Raw genomic sequence first — 19,629 nt, 5'->3', positions numbered from 1 at the left:
AGATTAAGAGCAAGATTAACTACGACTGAGACCAGAAACCAAAATGAGAATAAAAACCTAAACTAAACTACTCCGATTTCAATGAAATGTTATACACACTAAAGTAACACACTAAACTAGATACTGGTAAATTTTTAGGGAATTTGGAGATCATTTGCTATGCTAATTAATTCAAAGAAAATAGAGCACAGAAACCTGCAAAAACGGAAACAAAAGATAGTGTGAAAGTTGGTGTATCAGAAGTCTTGGACGGCTGATGTGCCTTGGAGGCATTATAGAATCCTGCTATTTTCACAAATTTGGCTATTTTCACTTTGCAACATACCAGTTCATTCTGAAATGTACAGCAGAAAGAAAACGTTAGAATGACATTGTTTTTGTATATAGGTGAAGTAAAAATATAGCTCTATTGTCTAGTAATTAATAGCTCAATTTATATGAAGTCAGGGAAGGCATGATCCTATAAAATTTCAGCCATCGTTACTAAAGACTTACTCTTCATCAATAGCATGCTCCAGTACATCATTATCCTCGAACGAACTTCGTAACTAATCATTAGCCTTCATATAAATTGTCCAAATGTTAGCAGCTAAATCACAATATGAAATTCGCTAATTACAAAATTGATGAAAGAATGAAACCAATTAGTGACAAAATATACTCATTAGTTACTGTGAACAACATACTTTATGTGTAAGCCTGCAACTTGGTAGCCTAAATAGCAATTGACATAGCATTTCTTGGAGTAATTGTATGAAACCAATATATACAATTTTTTCTAAATAATGTATTATAAATTAGCAAACATTCTATTCACTTCAGTACTTAAAAAAAAAAATCAATCATTTTCGCAAAGAAAGCTACTCATCAGATCAAAGTATTATTTTGATTATCATTACAAACATTGTCATTGTCATTACTACTGCAAGTTCCAGTACCTGAATGCATTGTAGATGCATCTTTGGTATATGGTAAACTATATTCAATCTTCCCATTTTGGTTAGATTACAAATGAACCAGTCCATCACCATTGTCCTTCTGCTTTGTCCCATCCAACAACAAACCTCTAAATAAGTTCCATGACTTTCAGTCTCCCCATTTCCTAAGGTCCTACATATAAAATGATCAGAAACTGGCCAGAGGACAAAACATATTAACATACAATTTTGCAGTGGACAAAACAATCATAATCATCCAAGTCCAATTCTTTGGACACAAAACACCACAACCTCTTCTTCGAAACTGAATCATACCCACCTTTATGTCTCACAACACAGAACAATTTGAACAAATCCACATGTTGCCTATTACCAAAAACTGCAGACACAGGTCTAACAAAAATATTCTTGAGAAAAATATATAGAATTTAATCAAATGTATATGTCTGCCTACTCCTATAATCATCATTGTTATCCTCAACATATTCTACACCATCTTTTACATTATCTATATCAGTACCCTTATGATCATTACCATCATCATCACCACATCCTACATCATCTTTTACAGATTTAATACCACTACCAAGACTATCACCATTAATAAGATACTTCCAAAGCAAGATTCAGTAAATCAAATTAATCTCTGTTGTTCCATCCTAAATTAATAACTCGCTACCAAATGTTTTATAACTGTTTTGGAAGACAAATCAGGACTAAATTTATGTTGACAACAAGGACTAAATTTAAGACAATAATGACACAGCAATAAACAAAATAAGAGAGAGAGAGAGAGAGACAGAGAGAGAGAGAGAGAGAGCTCTTTAAAACTATGAGCTGAAAATAATATACAAACGTCACTATTCCTACCTTAGGATATAACCTGCATGGCAAAGCAAAAGGGAAAATCTCAAAAACTGATCATTTTATCAAACAAGTCAAATTAATAGTAAGTCAAACCTACACAGAGCACCCATCAACACTGACCCTGAGAACATGAAATTAATGTAAAGGAAAAGCAATGGGGAAACTCACGGTTTCAGCTTGAGCTTGCATGGCCTTCAACTCTGCCAGTCTGCCTCCTTTGCAAACAACTCAACATGCCTCGTCTCTTGTTGCTTCTTTAGGACTTCAACGAACCAAAAATTGTCATTTCCAGAATTCATTTCTTTACACAAATCATGAAGCATAAATGAAAATACCAAATTTCTTTCTCCAAATGTTCTTGACAACCAAACAAAGCAAGTAAATTGCAACAAGAACTATCACACTACACCCATATTAAGCAAACCCAAAATCATCCAACCAAAATCCATATATAGTACACTGAGAGTTGAGCAGAGAGAAAGACATAAAATTTCTGAAGCTATAGAGAGCTACCTGATAAGCAACACGAAGATGAAAGCCCTCCGAAACCTAATTGGAAGCGAAAGTCGAAGACAAAGGTCCTGAATCAACGAACCCGAATAAAAAATGAACTCAAATTTCCATAAATTTACCGAAAAAAGATCTGAATCAGAGCAAAGGATTGGTTACTTGGAAGAGTGTGCAAGCCTTTCGATGCGTCGTCAAACGGTAAGTCTTCCGATCAGAGCACTGTTGAACTGGTGGTGGCTTTTCCTGTTTCCGTCTCTGTGAAGAGGCAAGGAGGTCGGCACAACGATAAGTCTTCCGAATCCATAGCACCACCGAACTGGTAGAAGTTTAATGAGCGATCGAACGGGAGAGCTACGTCAGCAGTAGGAATGAGCAATCTGGTGATGACGTCTCGCCTTGTCTATCTGAGCTCGTCCACAGCTTCCTCGAGGAACAAGAATAGTCTTAGGATTCGTAGTCGAGGGACGACGACGATTATGACTGAGATCTGAGCCTTAAGTCATCGAATGAGAATGAGGGAGCAGGGGTTGAACTAAGCAAGGCTAAGTGAGAGTGAGAGTGAGAGGTTTGTGTGGGAATGGAAATAGGGCTGAGAGCGAGGGAGGTTTGTGCGGGAATGGAAAGAGGCTGGAGCTAAAGGTTTGTGTGAGATTGACCTAATCTTGTAGCTGTTGTCCGGGTTTTTGCAATTTCATTACATTCCATCTTTATGACCATGTGTTGGATGAGAAGAGAACAAACGACCGGTTTAACAAATCTGTCGTCTGATGAACTCAGACGACAGAAAAATTCGATGTGTTGTCTGATAAGTGTCGTGTGATTCACTTATTCTAGTAGTGTAGGCTCAGGGAGTTACTGATGGGAGTGAATGATAGCCAAGTGGTGCATGTTGCACTGCATTCCCTACCAAATACCTTCAATAGACTTAGAACCAACTACAATGCTCTAAAGGGTACCTGGACCATAGATGAGCTCATATCTATCTGTGTTGATGAAGAAGATAGAATTAAGAAAGAGAGAGAGCCTGCAACCTCTGTGAACCTGGTGGAAAAGCCAAAGAAAAAGAAGAACAAGCTTAAGGTCACCAAAACCATCACTAAGCCATCTGGAAACACTGCAGCACCTAACACCACCAAAGCTTTTAAGTTCAAGTGCTATTTTTGCAAGAAAGTAGGACATATGAAAAAGGACTACTCAGGTTTTAAAGCTTGGTTGGTGAAGAAGGGTAAGAATTTCTTAAGTACTACAGAAACCTTTTCTTTATAAATTAATTTTTCTTTAGAAATTAATTTTGTCAATATAGAACCTCACACTTATTGGTTGGATTCTGGCTCACCCTTGCAGATTGCTAATTCTTTACAGGGATTCACAAAGAAGAGGGCACCAAGAAGTGAAGAAACCAATGTCTGTGTGGGAAATGGCATGAGGGTTGCAGTGAAGGCTATAGGAACCTTAAGGCTAGATTTAGGTTTTGGAAATTTTTTAGTTTTGGATGATGTTTATTACATTCCCTCGATTAAGAGGAATTTGCTTTCTATGTCTCTTTTGGTTAAGACTGGTTGCTGTTTTTACATTGATTTGGATGGAATAATTTTTTTTAAAGATTCCTTGTTATATGGTTCTGGTGTTATTTTGGATAATTATATGAAATTAAATTGTTCAATACCTCAACAAGTAATCTCACTTGTTGAAGATAGAAATAGCACATCAAGTAACAACACCATCACAGGTGTTAAAAGAACCTTATTCAATGATAAATCAGCTTACCAATGGCATAGGAGACTTGGCCACATTTCAAAAGAAAGACTGCAAATATTAGTGAAGAACAAAACACTTCCAGAACTAGATTTTTCAGACCTAACTGACTACATTGAATGTTTTAAAGGTAAAATGACAAACTTAAGGAAGAAAAATGCTAGCAGAAGTACAAAATTGCTAGAGCTAATTCATACAGATATATGTGGTCCCTTCAGGCATAAAACTATACGTGACAATGTTTATTTCATTACATTCATAGATGACTATTCAAGTTACTGTTGCATCAACCTATTGTCAAGAAAATCACAGTCCCTTTAGGCTTTCAAAATTTTCAAAACTGAAGTTGAACATCAACTAGAAATGAAAATTAAGATTGTGAGGTCTGATAGAGGGGCTGAATTCTATGGTAAGTATACTGAGCAAGGAGAACAAAAGGGTCCATTCGCTTTATACCTGCAGGATGTAGGTATAAAGGCTCAATATACAACACCATACAATCCCCAATAGAATGATGTTGCAAAGAGAAAGAATAGAACTCTATTGAATATGGTTAGGAGTATGATGTGTACACGTACTTCTGGCTTGCCTAAAATGCTTTGGGGAGAAGCTTTAAGAAATGCAAACTATCTTTGCAATAGGTCCCCAAGCAAATATGTGGATAAAACATCATTTGAGTCTTGGTGTGGTAGGCAACCTAGTCTGCATCATTGCCATGTATGGGGTTGTAAAGCTGAGGCAAGAATTTACAATCCCAATTTAGGAAAACTTGACCTTAAATCTGTAACTTGTCATTTTATAGGCTATTGTGAAAAGTCTAAAGGTTACAAACTCTATGCACCTCACTACTCACCTAGAATTCTTGAAACTCATCAGGTCAAATTTCTGGGGGAGAGTATTTGCAATACAAAATTTGAAGATTTAACTGATGATTTTGAGGAAATTGCAAAAAGTGAGGATGTAGAAATAGAAATGCCAAACTTTAAAAATAATGCAGAAACTGAAAGTGAAGTTCACAATGCAGTAGGTGGTGACTTAGAGCTTGAAAACCAAAATGTTGAAGTGGCTGAACCTATACCAGACCAAAATGTTCCTGAACCTCAACAAAATGCAGTTGAACCTAGAAGATCACAAAGAACTAGGAAGCCAACTTTTGGAGGTGAAAATGATATTTATGAGGTTTATCTGCAAGAAGTTGAGAGCACATTAGCAGATGATAATGATCCTACAAATTTTAAGCAAGCTGCAAAAAGTAATGAGTCAAAACAATGGATGCAGAGCTTGAATCCATGTATAATAATGAAGTGTGGGAGCTTGTGAAGCCAAATCCAAATCACAAGCCTATAGGCAGCAAGTGGGTGTTCAAAACTAAGAGAGATGCCAAGGGAAACATTGAGAGACACAAAGCAAGACTTATAGCTAAAGGATTCACACAAAAGGAGGGTATAGATTTTACAGAAACATTTTCACCAGTTTCAACTAAGGACTCTTTTATAATCATAATGGCTCTTGTAGCTCACTATGATATGGAATTACATCAAATGGATGTAAAAACAGCCTTCTTAAATGGTGAACTGGAGGAAGTGATATACATGTCACAACCAGAAGGCTATATTGAAACTGGAAAAGAAAACTTAGTCTGTAAACTTAAGAAATCTATATATGGACTTAAACAGGCATCTAGGCAATGGTATAGAAAATTTGATTCTGTGGTTGCATCTTTTGGTTTTACTGAAAACCTTGTTGATGAATGTGTTTATCTTAAAATTGTTGGAAACCAGTTTGTCTTTCTTATCCTATATGTAGATGACATTCTCCTTGCTAGCAGTAACATTAAGTTGCTGAAAGATACCAAAATATTTCCGTCAAAATTTTTTGATATAAAGGATCTAGGATAGGCTTCTTATGTATTAGAAATTGAGATAAAGAGAGACATAGCACAAGGTTTATTGGGATTATCTCAACAAGCACATTTCAAAAATACTTCAGAGATTTGATATGGCTACTTGTGCTCATGGGGAGGTTTCAATATCTAAAGGAGATAAATTAAATAAGGATCAATGCCCTAAAACAAGTGTTGAGAAAAGGGAAATGTAGTCTGTACCATATGCTAGATTAGTTGGCAGTCTCATGTATGCACAAGTGTGCACCAGGCCAGATTTATCCTTTGCAGTTGGCATGTTATCCAGGTTTCAATCTGATCCTGGACACAAGCATTTGATTGCTGTCAAAAAGGTATTGGGATACCTACAAAGGACCAAGAGTCACATGCTTGTGTATAAGCGTGTAAAGAAGCTTGAGCTTGTAGGCTTCACAGACTTAGATTTTGCAGGCAATTATCCTGTATCAATGAAGTCTACTTGTGGCTATGTATATATGTTGGCAGGTAGTGCAGTGACTTGGAAAACAATGAAACAATCATTGATAGCCACATCCACCATACAAGCAGAAATAATTGCTATATATGAAGGTGTATGTGAAGGCCTATGGATCAGAAACTTTCTTTTAGAAACAAAGATTTTAAGTAATCTTGTTGATGGAAAATTGAAGGTTTATTGTGACAATGAAGCTGCAGTATTCTTTAGCAAGAACAGTAAGAGGTCCAATAACTCAAAGCATATTGACTTGAAGTTCTACAGTGTGAGAAAGAGGGTAAAAGATGGAGAGATTGATATAGCTGCCAATAGTACAGATGCACAGCTTGCAGACCCTTTTACCAAGGCATTACCAGTTTCAGTTTTCAAGAAACATGTTGAGGACATGGGAATTTTGTCCAGTTTAGATTCTTGAGTTTAGAAAGAGCAAAAATTATAAAGATCACGTTTTCAGTTTCTTAGTTTGAAAGTTTCAATTTATTTCAGTTTGCAGTTCATGTTAGAAACAATATGTACTCTTTTGATAAATGAATAAAACTTGAGGTATTTCCAGATATATTGTTTCACAGCTTGGTTTCATTTTGAAAATGATTAATTGTTGTTATTTTCAGTTTTGTTATTTATCAGGTGGATGGTGATATGCATATATTCAGTAAGAGGCAAACATGTAATCCACTGGTGCTTAAGTAAATAATATTTGCATTATGTTTTGATATTCAAAATTTTTAGTTGGACTATGATCAAGTGGTTATTGTAGAATGACATACTTTACCACTTGATTTCATCATATCATTTTGTAGTTCATGTGAGATGCAGAGGTTATTATTAGTGATTTGGAACAAGTGTGTTTACACAAGCATGTTTATTTCCAATAAGTTCTATTTTAGCTGCTGCATTATTGACATAACTGAATGGATTTTGAGAAACCATATATTTCAGTGCACACTTTGGCTATTTTCTGGAATGAGTTTTGGTTCAGTTGTTATGTAGACAATATTGGTCCAAGGGGGAGATTGTAAAATATTATTTGGATCTAATATTATCTACATTAAGTAAATAACAAATTGATTAAACTTATTATAATAAATAGGAAATATATGAATTATCTACCTAGACACCTAATGAGTTTTGGTATGTCACTCATATGGTTAGGAATCCATTTTGATAAAGATAAATATCTAATTAGTTGATATGATAACCATAGCATCTCTACAGATAACTCTTAGGCTAGGATAGGACTCTTTTATGGGAAGACCTATCTAGCTTGTATATATAGGTGCTTGAAGTCCCTATTCTCTGTGTGTGACAAATACATTCAGTCCTACCCCATAGATAGGAGTTAAACACACAGAAGTAGAGGACTTTCTTGCGTGTAGCTACTTGGAGGTTGAAGCTCGCAGCCTTGTGTTGAATAGCTGTGTTTGTTGCTGTGAAGAAATGGCTGTTGTACATGAAGCAGGTGATTCATCTCCACTCAATGTGTTCTAGTTCATGTTGTATTGATCGTTTGGTTGTGTTTATGTATTTTGTGAAATGATCCTTGGATTACTCATTAAGTTAACAATATGCTTATTTAAGCAAGGGTATTATAAGTAGCTACGATCAAGAGTAATGAAACCAGTGGCTCGATCATGAAAGAATCTAGGCATCTAGCAGTGATTCATTCATCAGCTCCACTATAGTTTAAAGTTATGAAATGTATGCTATATATGAGCTAGTCTCAGAAAAATGTTCATATCGATCGCTTGTCTAAGAAGCAGGAATATGTTCAATCTTAGTGTACTCTGTATGCAGGCACCTGATTTGGTTATTATGACTGGGGTTTCTCCATCAACGCCTACCAGTAATCTCATATAATAACAAGCTAGCTATGTAGATTATCGAAATTTTCAATGGTTGATGGATCTCATCTTACAACCAACTACTAAGGCAAAATTTTCAATATGTAGATTATATGCTCAATATATATGTCAAAATTAATCATATATCTTGCTCTGATGCAAAAGATATGCATATCTAAGTAACTGGAAATAAACAAAACATATAGATTAATCCGCTATCTGGTAATTTCATCCATGAGAATTTCCGTAAGGAAGCAGAATCCTTTCTATATACAAAAGACCCCTTTGCATAAAGCACAATACCACATAAGTGTTTAATTATCTGTGGCTTTGTATGTTTTCTTTAAGCATGTATATTTTCATAACTTTTTTCCATTCCTAATGAAATAGGTAGCATAGATGGAGACTAATTAAACTAAACATTCTCTCACTCTTTCAATCTAAATATAGTACTTAGACAACAAAGGTTGCTCTATGTATATTTAATTGTGGATTGGAGGCTTTTTACTTGCTGGAGTGTAATCCATAGCCAATAAATCATTACTCTCATCTGGCACTACTCCATCATCTTCTTTGATCCCATGTTTCAAGTTGTCATCATGGCTCTTCTCATCAGATCTATAATTACTTGGCGCCACTCCCAAACTTCGTGCTGCAGCAAATTACAAAGCCAAGAGGTTCATAATTAGGGTTAGCTGGGTTTATTTTTGTGCTATCAGAGAGAGTTCATTAATTGACAGATCACAGACCAGGAATTTACCTTCAGTAGTTGTCATAGTGATGAACCAAAGAAAGATGAAAGCCACAAGAACAAGGTGCTTGTATCGTATCACAGCTGCCATCTCTTAATATGTATTCAAGTACGTGCTGATCTTTTTAATTCCTGGAAAGCTTATCAGGTCTCTCAGTTGTGAAATGAATATATATGGAGTGTCTTCCTTATATAGAGAGATATGAACAGTGTTTTGCTGGCAATGGACAGCGACGTAATATTATTGCAATTCTCTTGTGAGAAATGAGGTCGTGTTGAGTCACCATCAATGTCTCCTGCTGTCTGCCCTTGAAATGATATCTTGGCTTGGACAAGACGCTCCTTAGCCTACTTGTATACATATAACACTCCTGTCATGAGTGTGAATATACTTAAGTAAATCACAGAGGTTGGCACAGTGCCAAAGAAGGGATGATGCCCTAGACCATATTAATGCTTCCTTTTTATCTTGATGAATAATTTGTATGTAGGATCGATTTTACCACGTGGTAATGTCAACTGCGTGGTGTACCCACAAGTTTTTGCTAGACATATGCGTCGTCACATGTTTTATTTTTTCATATATCATTCATCCTTCGTTTACTAGATAGCTAGGGGTTAAGGTTAATTTAGAGTTCCAAACCCAAGAACTAAACCCTAAAATTCTCCACTCCAGCAATTTTGTTCCTTAAATAGTCAAACCTGGCCAAATTGCGTCAGTCAAACAATAATTTATTGGATATTTAAAAAAAAAAAAACAATAATTTATTACACACACACACACCATTACTCGTTGCTACATGGTGCATCCAATATTCCAATATATCGAATAATGAATTTTTCTGCGTAGAAGCATACTATTTCATTCTACATAAAGAGAAGGAAATATAAGAATTTAAGAGTACGTAAGAGACAGATGATAAGCATGAGCAAAGACTCCTTTTTTTTCCCCCGACATCTTACATTTCATGAAGATCATTTTCTCCTCTGATTTTCCCACATATAAATAATGAACTAATCAACATGGTGTTGTTGTTATGATTCTTACATATCATTATATTAACTTTGAAACATGTACGTAATAGTTGTAGTAACGTGTAAACAAAAGGAATTGATGCATGTGGGTAAAATTAAATATATCTCACGAGGTAAAAGATCAAACATTTCATCAATTAATGACTAGCTAGCTCTTTTTGATCTGTTTGTTCCAATCATCTATCCAAACATAAAGTACTAGCTACATGTGAATAGTTGAGCTCATTGTTTGAAATCTATGCAGCGATATCAGCTGGTAGCAGCTTTGCTTGATTCTCTTGTTTTGCTTATTAGATGCTTTTGTTCTGGGAAACAGACACCAGGGAACAGCTTAAAGCAAACCAAGCTAGATTTGTAGGGTTTACATATGGTGGCTAGCGATTTACAGCCTAATGACCAGAGAAGAGTTTATGACCCCGCCTTACCTTGCTTCTCAAGATGGAGCATAGCAATGTGGGCTGTTGGGTTTCAGAGGCACATTAAGGAGCTGGGATTGTTTTTAGCCACAAAAAGTTGGCAGAAGGAGTTTCTTGTTTGGATTTGATGTAAGAAAAACTTGGCTTATTTGAACTTGATTTGATTACTTTTCATAGAGATGCATGGGTCTTTGCATCTGACAATTAATTAAGCCATATACATAAACCCTAAATTAACCCTAATCCCTCCTCCTCATATATTGAAGTGTTAACGAAAGAATTAAGCACTCGAGGACTAAAGTGAGAAATTGAAAACTCAACGTTTGAGTGTAAATTTTCAGACTAAAACACAAGTACCAGATGCAATTGATCGACCGAAGCCTAGTTTGGATTCAAGCACAAAGACTAGCAGACTCATAATTGAAATAATATGACTAAATGTTGTAACTATCTAATAATAAGACATTTATGTTTAACGCGAAATCGAGAATGTTGTTCCTTCATCTCCATATCATTCTAAATAATGGATGAAATTTCTGAATGAAGACAGAATTTGCATAGACCCCCCTTACACACCAGTTTTAGTCAAGTAATGGGGACAAACACTAAGATGTTCCTGTAAACCATTTTTGACCTCCCTCATAGCAGACCATATTCCCCACTAATAAATAACTAACTTCCAAATATATATGATCGATCAAGTGGCAGATATTCAGGCATCCAATGAAGGATTCCAAATTATCCGTATACCCGGTCGTTTACAGAAACAAAACCAAACATTATTCATGCAGTGATTGATAAAAAGAGAATTACATATCCTAGTTAATTTATTCTAGTCCATTTGCCTTTCGGATTGAATTTCTGAGTCTTGTGTTTTCTGTGGTTATTAGGCCCTTCTAGTCAAGGAACTAATCAAAAGTTAGCTACTAACACAAGTTTACAATCCGAACCCTAGCCTAAAATCTCTAAGATGCATGAGATCGAACACTTAAAAAGAAAATAAGAAGACTCATAACTCAAAGGACTAAACTCGTGAAAGAAAAAAACGATTCACCAGTCTAATAAAAAAAGGGAATTGAAACCCTAATTCGATCGTATTCACAATGAACTAGCTAGCGCCTAATTACAGATGCAGGCAAGTAATTAGCTAATTAAAAAGTGGATTAATCATGGAAGAAACCATGCATTAAATTATGAAGGGAGAAACCCCAACATAGGTGGGACTAATATCGTTTTCAGATAAGGAAGATGAACATTGTTATGTAAGAAAATCACGTGGGAAGCAGATGGTTCATGTTTGGTCCATTTTGTGTCCCCGTAATTGCTTTTGCTTGTCCTCAATTTATATGAACACACACCAAATTAACATGACCTGTTTTGCCAATCAGAGCTACATGTAGCTTCATATAGTGATCGATATCGACGTACTGCTGAGAATATTAATGTCGACTGATGATCATCCCCATGCTTTTCCCCTTCTTCTTTAAACCCTAAAAGAATGAATTAAATTGACAGATATATGCATGGCGTATAAAAGTGAGTTTAAGTTTGTATTGGGAACTTAATCAGGAGATATGTCATTTTTAGCTACAGATACTGCCATAAACTTGTTTCTATATTCACGTTCGCTTGCGTGTCTAATAGTCCTCAATAAATATTGTTAATTTTCCAAATATAACAATTTAATTATGATAAAAAAGATGTAAAATGAACATTAGAACTTTCACACACAACTATTAGATCTGGGATATAGATCTCTAATCTATAAGGTTTTGAGTTCGACTTAAGGAACGACCAATTAATTATTGTTTCTGTTTTTGTGTGGTTCCCGAGGGGATCCAGAGAATTACTGGGAAAGCTTACAATCCCCAAAGCTCCGTCACCTGTTAACCAAAAATAGAGATCAGAGAGTAGACTGGTTTTGCCGACCTACAATTCTCTGACACCTAAGTCAGATGTTTGTAAGAGTATTGATAAGATAGGAGTAGAGAGAGTAGTAACTTATCATAAATGAGAGGAAATGCATGCATATATAGTGTGGGTCAGGACTTGCCTTCTTTCCCTTTACAATGTGGGCTTACCAAAGTTGGTAAGGTCGGGCCCGCCCGGTACGTTTAATGGCAGAGTACTTGTGGTGTTTCTACTAAGCACATAGCCGGTATCAATAGTTATAATGAAAAACATTAAGAATTTCCAGCATCTTAGATGTTAGAGTAGTATTGGACAGTGTAAGTATATATTATTAGTTTAATTCGTATCATGGCTTGCGCTTGATCTATTACTCTTATGCTTCCATTTAGTTTGAATTCCCAATTTTTTCTAGTCCCTTGCTTAGTTGCTTCAAACCCTAAACCCTCATTAGCTCCTCGCTGCTTTCCGGTCACCCGTTCAGGACCAACCGATGAAAAGAAAGGATGAAAGAGGCGCGCAAGGGTGGATGTACAATGCGTTTCTTTTTGTTGGTCCCAATCTATATAGTATGATATTTTTATGTTTAGTTCTTAATTGGTTTCTACATGGATGTCCAAACTTTTAAATGAAGCAGTAGTTTGTTTTGTTTTAATCATATTTTAGGATATTTAAATTCTCAATCTCCAGAGTGACTTGTTCTACGTATTCAACTTGCGTAGTTCATAAGAGCATCTCCAATAGTAGAAGTTACTTTTTAGTTAAATTTAACTAAAATTAAGAAATATAGCTATTGATTTAACAATGTTACTCCAGCAGTATTAGCTATTTGTAAGTAATATACTATATTTTATCCAATTGTAAACTGATATGTGCACAAAAGAGAAGAGAGAAATATAACTTTTGCTTTAGCTATTCTTGATTGTCTAACTAAATATAGCTAGCCATTTTAGCTAAAGTTAAATTTAACTTAGCTATAGCTAATATGTTAGAGTTGAATTTTCCTTCAAAAATAGTTATATATAGCTAAAAATTGAATTTAGCTATTCTGTTGGAGATGATCAACAATCTTAATTAATCCAATAACTTTGAAGTTGTACCTTAAAGGGTTTGACTTTATTATATCTTGATCTAATATAGCTAGTTGAAATGTATAATCCATATATTATCGTGGCGGGTTTATATATATATATGGGCTAAATACTATTTAGTACCCTGTGGTATGGGTCCAACATCGATTCAGTCCCTCGACTTTGAATTTCATCAAAAACACGCCCGCAATCTCATCTTCTCGTCCAATAAGTCCCTCCGTCGGGATTCCGTCAATTTCAAACGTTAAGTGGGGCCCACATGGAAGTGAAATTCCCAAAATGACCCTGGTTCTTCATTAGTTCTGTTCTTCTCTTTCTTCTTCCTCTCTCCACTTCTGCAAAAACAATTTCTTCTCTCTTTAATAATTAATTCCCTTCCAATTCTCTCTCTCTCTCTCTCTCTCTCTCTCTCTACCCTGTGAGCTCCGAGTTCTCAGAGCTGCAAGCATTCAAAATTGGATTCCTCACAATTGCAAATTTTAAATTTCATCAACAAAGTGAATTCCAAACATGCAAACGAACCAAACAACTCCAAACAAACCAGCTTGAGCACAACCATATGAACCACGCCTGCAAATACGTCCTCGCAATCCCTGGCGACAGAATCATCTACGCCGGAATCTTGGGCGACTGAATCATCGGTGACAGAAGCTTATCGCATCGCACATGTACACCCTCAGATCTAAACTCCATCCCTCTTTCACACACCACATCGTCGCAACTTCATCGAAAATCAAAAACAGAAAACCAATTCAAATGCAGCTCCAATCTCACAACTGCATTGCCAAATCTACCCACATTCGTCAAAGCCCAAATTCAAAAACAGAACAAAGAATCAAACTTTGACAGCCTAAATTCAGAAATAGAAGAAATAAGCAAACTTTGACAGAAGATCAGTGGGGAAAATTCACGAGTTAAAATGAAATACGGACAATTAAAATCTCAACAATCAATGACATGAATTGGTGCCTTGACAAACTCCAGAACCAACTCCACTATCAACCGGAGTTCCACCGGCAACACCTATACCACCACCGTGCTCATCGGCCGTCGACGAGTCTAGTCCAGCCCAACCTCTATGAAGTCTGACAATCAGTGATCCAGAGCCATCAAAGCACAAGGAACAGACAAAAGTACACAACTTTCCCAATTGGCATTCTCGCCGATGCAGCTTAGACCTCATCCCCGTCCGCAGATTTATAAATCGAGCTCTCCTTTATCCTCCATCAACGACATCACCTCAGGCATCAATTTCAGGAACGACCCCTTCTCCTAGGCCAACAAACCATCAATAGATTGCTCACTATAATCAAAATAAGCTTCTCAAGAATTCAAGACCCAATCGGCGGCAACTAAGAAGTGTTTGGGGATATACGAGAGAAGCTTGTGGGTTGAGGATTGAGAGGGGGAGAGTAAAGCACATGCGAGACTGAAGTCTTTGATCGAAACAGGAAGCTGAGCTCCGTCGATGTTAGAAGAGAGAGAAGAAATTTTTTTTGCAGAAGTGGAGAGAGGAAGAAGAAAGAGAAGAACAGAACTAATGAAGAGCCAGGGTCATTTTTGGAATTTCACTTCCATGTGGGCCCCATTTAACATCTGAAATTGACGGAATCCCGACGGAGGGACCTATTGGACGAGAAGATGAGATTGCAGGGGTGTTTTTGATGAAATTCAAAGTCGAGGGACTGAATCGATGTTAGACCCATACCACAGGGTACTAAATAGTATTTAGCCATAAATATATATATATATATATATATATATTTTATCAGAAGTGAGGTAGCAAGCCACCTCGGTTACGTTAGCGAGTTAGTAACACATCCATTCAGTCAGTATTTGGACTGAGGTCCACAATAGTATCCCAGCAAAACCATACTGATCTCCCACTGCAGGCGCACGAATCCGAAATCCCCTCAAACTTGCTGGCCACAAACTGGTGGGAGTTGGGATTCGAACTCTAGACATGCGAGTTCCATACTAGGCAGCTCGACCATCCTTATCACACTAGGTGGTTGTGGCGGGGGCTTTTTTATACATTTTTTTTTTCAAATAATGAGAGATGAGGTGGTAGCTACTCTACCATAGTCTGAGATATGTGACAATTAAACACCCACACAACTGCGAAAGGTACCACTACATCCGAAAGCCCACCACCCATCTTTCATTAGACAATAAAGTACAAAAAAAAAAAAAAACAAAGAAAAAAAGAGATAGAAGAAGTAGGCTAAAACCACTCTCAAAAGAAAGTAAGGTAAGCCTTACCAAGGACATGAACGTGAAATCTACAATAAGGAACCAAATTTATAGAAGGGAACAAAATAAGCAATACGGCTTTCACAAAAAAAAAAAAAAACAAAACAAAAAAAAAAGGCTATTCTAGAAGCGAAGTCTCGACCATATAGCATTATAGATTTATAGCCTCCTATAAGGAAGTCAATCAAAGATCTCCACCAAACAAAACCCTTGTTATTGGCAACATAGCTAGTAAGACTATCAGCTAAAGAATTACGCTTCCGAAAGATGTGAGAAGCACGAAAGCGAAGTTGGTCCCTTCGTAATCTGGTGGCTTTGCCTTACTCGCTCTCTGAGCTGAGCAGGTCCTGGGTTCGATCGGATTGGCATATAGTTTGCCTGAGGAGCGCATAATCATCAAGTAACCAAGTGAGACGAATTAAAGTAATGTACCACCGATGGAAAATCAGTTTCTAACCAAATATGAGTCAACTGACGTACTCATGTGCACAACCACCTTGAAAAAGAAACCACCTATGAATAAGCAGCCATCACTACACCAAAAACAGTCTTTTACCGCCCACATTGTGAGCCGTAAATACCCTTTTACGGCGCACAAACGTAGGCTGTAAATGCCGGAGCCGTAAAAAACATTCCTCTTTAACGGAGTTCATAAGCAGGCCATAATTGTGCATCCAAGTAGGCCGTAAAAGACATTCCCCTATAATCCAATTTGATTTATGGAATGTTTGCACGCCGTGAATGACAAGAAAGCACGCCGTAAATGACCTTTATGACCACTTATTTACGGTGCACTGGGAATGCCGTAAAAGGCTCTATTCATGGCCTACAACGAACTCCGTAAAAGACCTTTTTTATGGCACACTTTTGCATGCCGTAAAAGAAGTAGTTGCCCAATTTTTTAAGGCCCAATTTGCACGCTGTAAAAAGCTTTTCTGTCAATTTTGATATGTCTTTCACGACACACATAACCTGCCATAAAAGTCTTTGTGGCAAAGAGGTTTCCTGGCTGCTCATAATCCAAAAATGATCAACTAACAAAATGACTTGAGCAAAAATAATATTAACCTCAAAGTACAGGTGAATCAGCATATATATCATAGATAATAGAAAGGGCACTACAAGGGAAAAGCCCTTTAGTGACAAACCGGTTTTGTCTCCCATTTAAACAAATTTGTCACCCATTGGTATGGGTGACAAAATCATTTTGTCTCTAATTTTGTCTCTAATAGTGCGTGACAGATTCTTATTAGTGACAACAAGTAAATTTTGTCACCCAACCATAAGGGCGACAAAATACATTTTGTCACCGATACACCTATATTTTGTCTCCTAAAATCGTTCACAATTACCGGAAAGTCCTAAATGGCGGGAAACTAGATTGGGGAAAACTGAATTCAAAGGCCATTTTTTTAATATTTTAATTCAGTACATGTATACTTTTGTGTTTATGTTAATTTGAAACATTAACCTAATTGAACTCAAATGATAGTCAAATTGAAGCGCTCACTTTTATTCCAAGAAAAAATATATGGAGATGTAGCATTGATTAACCAATATCCAACATCAATGTACTAAATAGACAACAACATAAACATGTTCACTAAAAGATACTACCAAATCAAAATATTAAAATTGTGGCCTCATAAACTACTTCCTCATCTTCGTGTTCTTCCTCGTCCTTATCCTCAGGCATATCATCATCCATCACCATAATTATATACAGTATAGCCTTGGACAGTAGCAACTTGACCCTCAATCTGCTCTATGTTCCTCAAAAGCTTTTCCATTGTACTTGTCAGCTCAGCAGAAGAGATCTCTGCCTCTAGGATCATAGACCAAACAATGAATTGCTCTGCCCTTCATGACCTCTACGGCTCTACCCATATTCGCCAAGATATTTACCTGCATAGGGAGATGAAATTCTATCGAATGAACACAAATATTTTGCATGCAAACAATGAGACAGCTTAAACACAAGTTACAAGAATGTATCAAAAACCAAAGAACAGAGCTATTAGGCACAATTTTTTGAACATGTACTTACTGTATGGTCTGAATAACTTTTCACTTTTAATTACAATTCATATACTTCTTCATTTAAGAGGCTACTCTTCGGTTCCAATAGAAGCTTTCCTAAAAGATCACAGGAGCACACATTAGTTAAGCAAACATTTTACTGAGACAAGCACTATCATAATAAGAATATTTATGGTATAATGTGCAGAAAATATTTTAGCTCCAAATGTAAAGTGACTAGAACATAAAACTTCAAGACATTACTGGACTTTGCAAGAAAGTTATAAGGCCCGATCCAAGAAAGTAATGATGAAGGAAACTGTACAAAACCATGATCTAATGGTCTTGAAATAACATAACCATATAACTAAAAGCAATTCATTTAAGATCCAATTCCATCTTCATAGTACAGGCGATACAATTGGGAATAAACAACAGTAGAACAAGAAGCATACCATAGCAATATGTTTTCCAAATTTTAGTCATAAGAATAAGCTTCACCAAGATGGACCACAAGGTTCCAGTTCATCTTCAACAAAGACTGCATGCTAAGTTTAAAATTTCTTCCCAGATTGGAGTCATAAATAATTAAAGAAAGGAAAAGTTGATTGCCGAAACCAAATAAAGCTGAAACACACAATTTAAGTCCTGTCCAGCAGTTGCAGCTATCCAAACTATCAGCCAAAATACACCAATAATAATACTATGAAAATAAGAAGACAGTTCAGCTTGGAAACCAAAAAAGCCACAGCACATGGAGCTAACCATAACCAACAGCATAAAACAGAGCAATGGAAACTTAATCCACTGAAATCTAAGACGTGGCCCAAAATAAGGAAGCAGAATATAAAATGAGAAGGAATGAGTTGATCACTGAAACGGTGAAGCCAATAAAGCCTGGAACAAAAACTATTGTAAATCATCACCACCACAAATCAATATAACTTAGATCATAGTAGGCAGCCAAAAAGGCAAGTAAAAGAAAAAAGTTTGAAAGCAAGATAGTGGAAACCAATAAAGCAGAAGCTCTGCCCATTCTAATTCCGGACTGCAGCCTCCACCAGCCAAACCTAAAACACATCAATAAAACCATGATGCATCATGATCCTAATTGAATCAAGAAGATTTGGAGGAATAAAATTATAGAAAGGAGTAACTTGAAAACTGAAACCAATAAACCCGATAACCCAACGAATTGCTATAGACCCCAGCAGCCATCACCATCAAATGAGTCAAATGTAGGGGATCCTTCTGCAAATCCTTGAGCTTGATCAAGATGGGTTTCCACGCCATAGAAACAGTGTAATCACACTCTGAAAAACCCAGAAAGAAAACCAAATCAAAATTAGATCTTGAGCCCTAAACAGACCCAAACGAAATCCACCCACATCGAATCAAATTCGCACAATTGACAATACTAAACTATAATCAAAGATCAACACAATATATGAATGAGCATGAGAGAAGAGAGGAGAGGAGAGGAGATGAGAGACAACTGACGATCACGGCAACATGGACAATTAGAAATAACGGGCATTCGAGGTTGAGTCGTCAAAGAGCAGGCAGCACTCAGCAGTGTTAGTGGGAGACGTGAGGAGCGGCGCTGCAACTGCAAGGCTTTTCCGAAAATTTTCTTTTAATTATTTTCTCAACACCAAGAAACCTTACGACGTCGTATCTTTTTGCCAAAATAGAGTTAGCGACAAAAAATTATGCAATTGGACACACGTCCTATTTGCCTCCCTTATTCCGCTTTCAGTGACAAAAAATAGTTGTCCCCTATGCTAATAATTCGTCACTGAAAAAAGCAGTGAATTATGTTTATATAGAGGACAAAAATTTTGGTGACAATATTAGGATTTCGTCGCCC

General features: G+C 36.5%; 1 protein-coding gene and 2 long non-coding RNA genes across 3 annotated transcripts; 1 reads left to right on the top strand and 2 right to left on the bottom strand.

Annotated features, from left to right (window-relative positions):
- Positions 1–201: 201 nt before the first annotated feature.
- Positions 202–2,110, bottom strand: LOC112186223. The gene is made up of 4 exons (XR_002930689.2): positions 1,974–2,110; positions 939–1,110; positions 496–560; positions 202–334 (listed from the first exon to the last, which is right to left on the bottom strand). It is a non-coding gene; the product is annotated as an uncharacterized LOC112186223 (long non-coding RNA).
- Positions 2,111–6,200: 4,090 nt separating this feature from the next.
- On the top strand, positions 6,201–6,860 carry LOC121051223 (secreted RxLR effector protein 161-like). The gene has a single exon (XM_040513362.1). It carries the CDS (start codon positions 6,201–6,203, stop codon positions 6,858–6,860), a length of 660 nt encoding a protein of 219 aa, XP_040369296.1.
- Positions 6,861–17,228: 10,368 nt separating this feature from the next.
- Positions 17,229–19,407, bottom strand: LOC112189445. The gene is made up of 3 exons (XR_002931929.2): positions 18,215–19,407; positions 17,788–17,876; positions 17,229–17,645 (listed from the first exon to the last, which is right to left on the bottom strand). It is a non-coding gene; the product is annotated as an uncharacterized LOC112189445 (long non-coding RNA).
- Positions 19,408–19,629: the final 222 nt, after the last annotated feature.

Source organism: Rosa chinensis, chromosome 2 (assembly GCF_002994745.2).
Source record: "Rosa chinensis cultivar Old Blush chromosome 2, RchiOBHm-V2, whole genome shotgun sequence".
Lineage (NCBI taxonomy): Eukaryota > Viridiplantae > Streptophyta > Magnoliopsida > Rosales > Rosaceae > Rosa > Rosa chinensis.
This window is presented reverse-complemented; position numbering and strand designations above follow the sequence as displayed.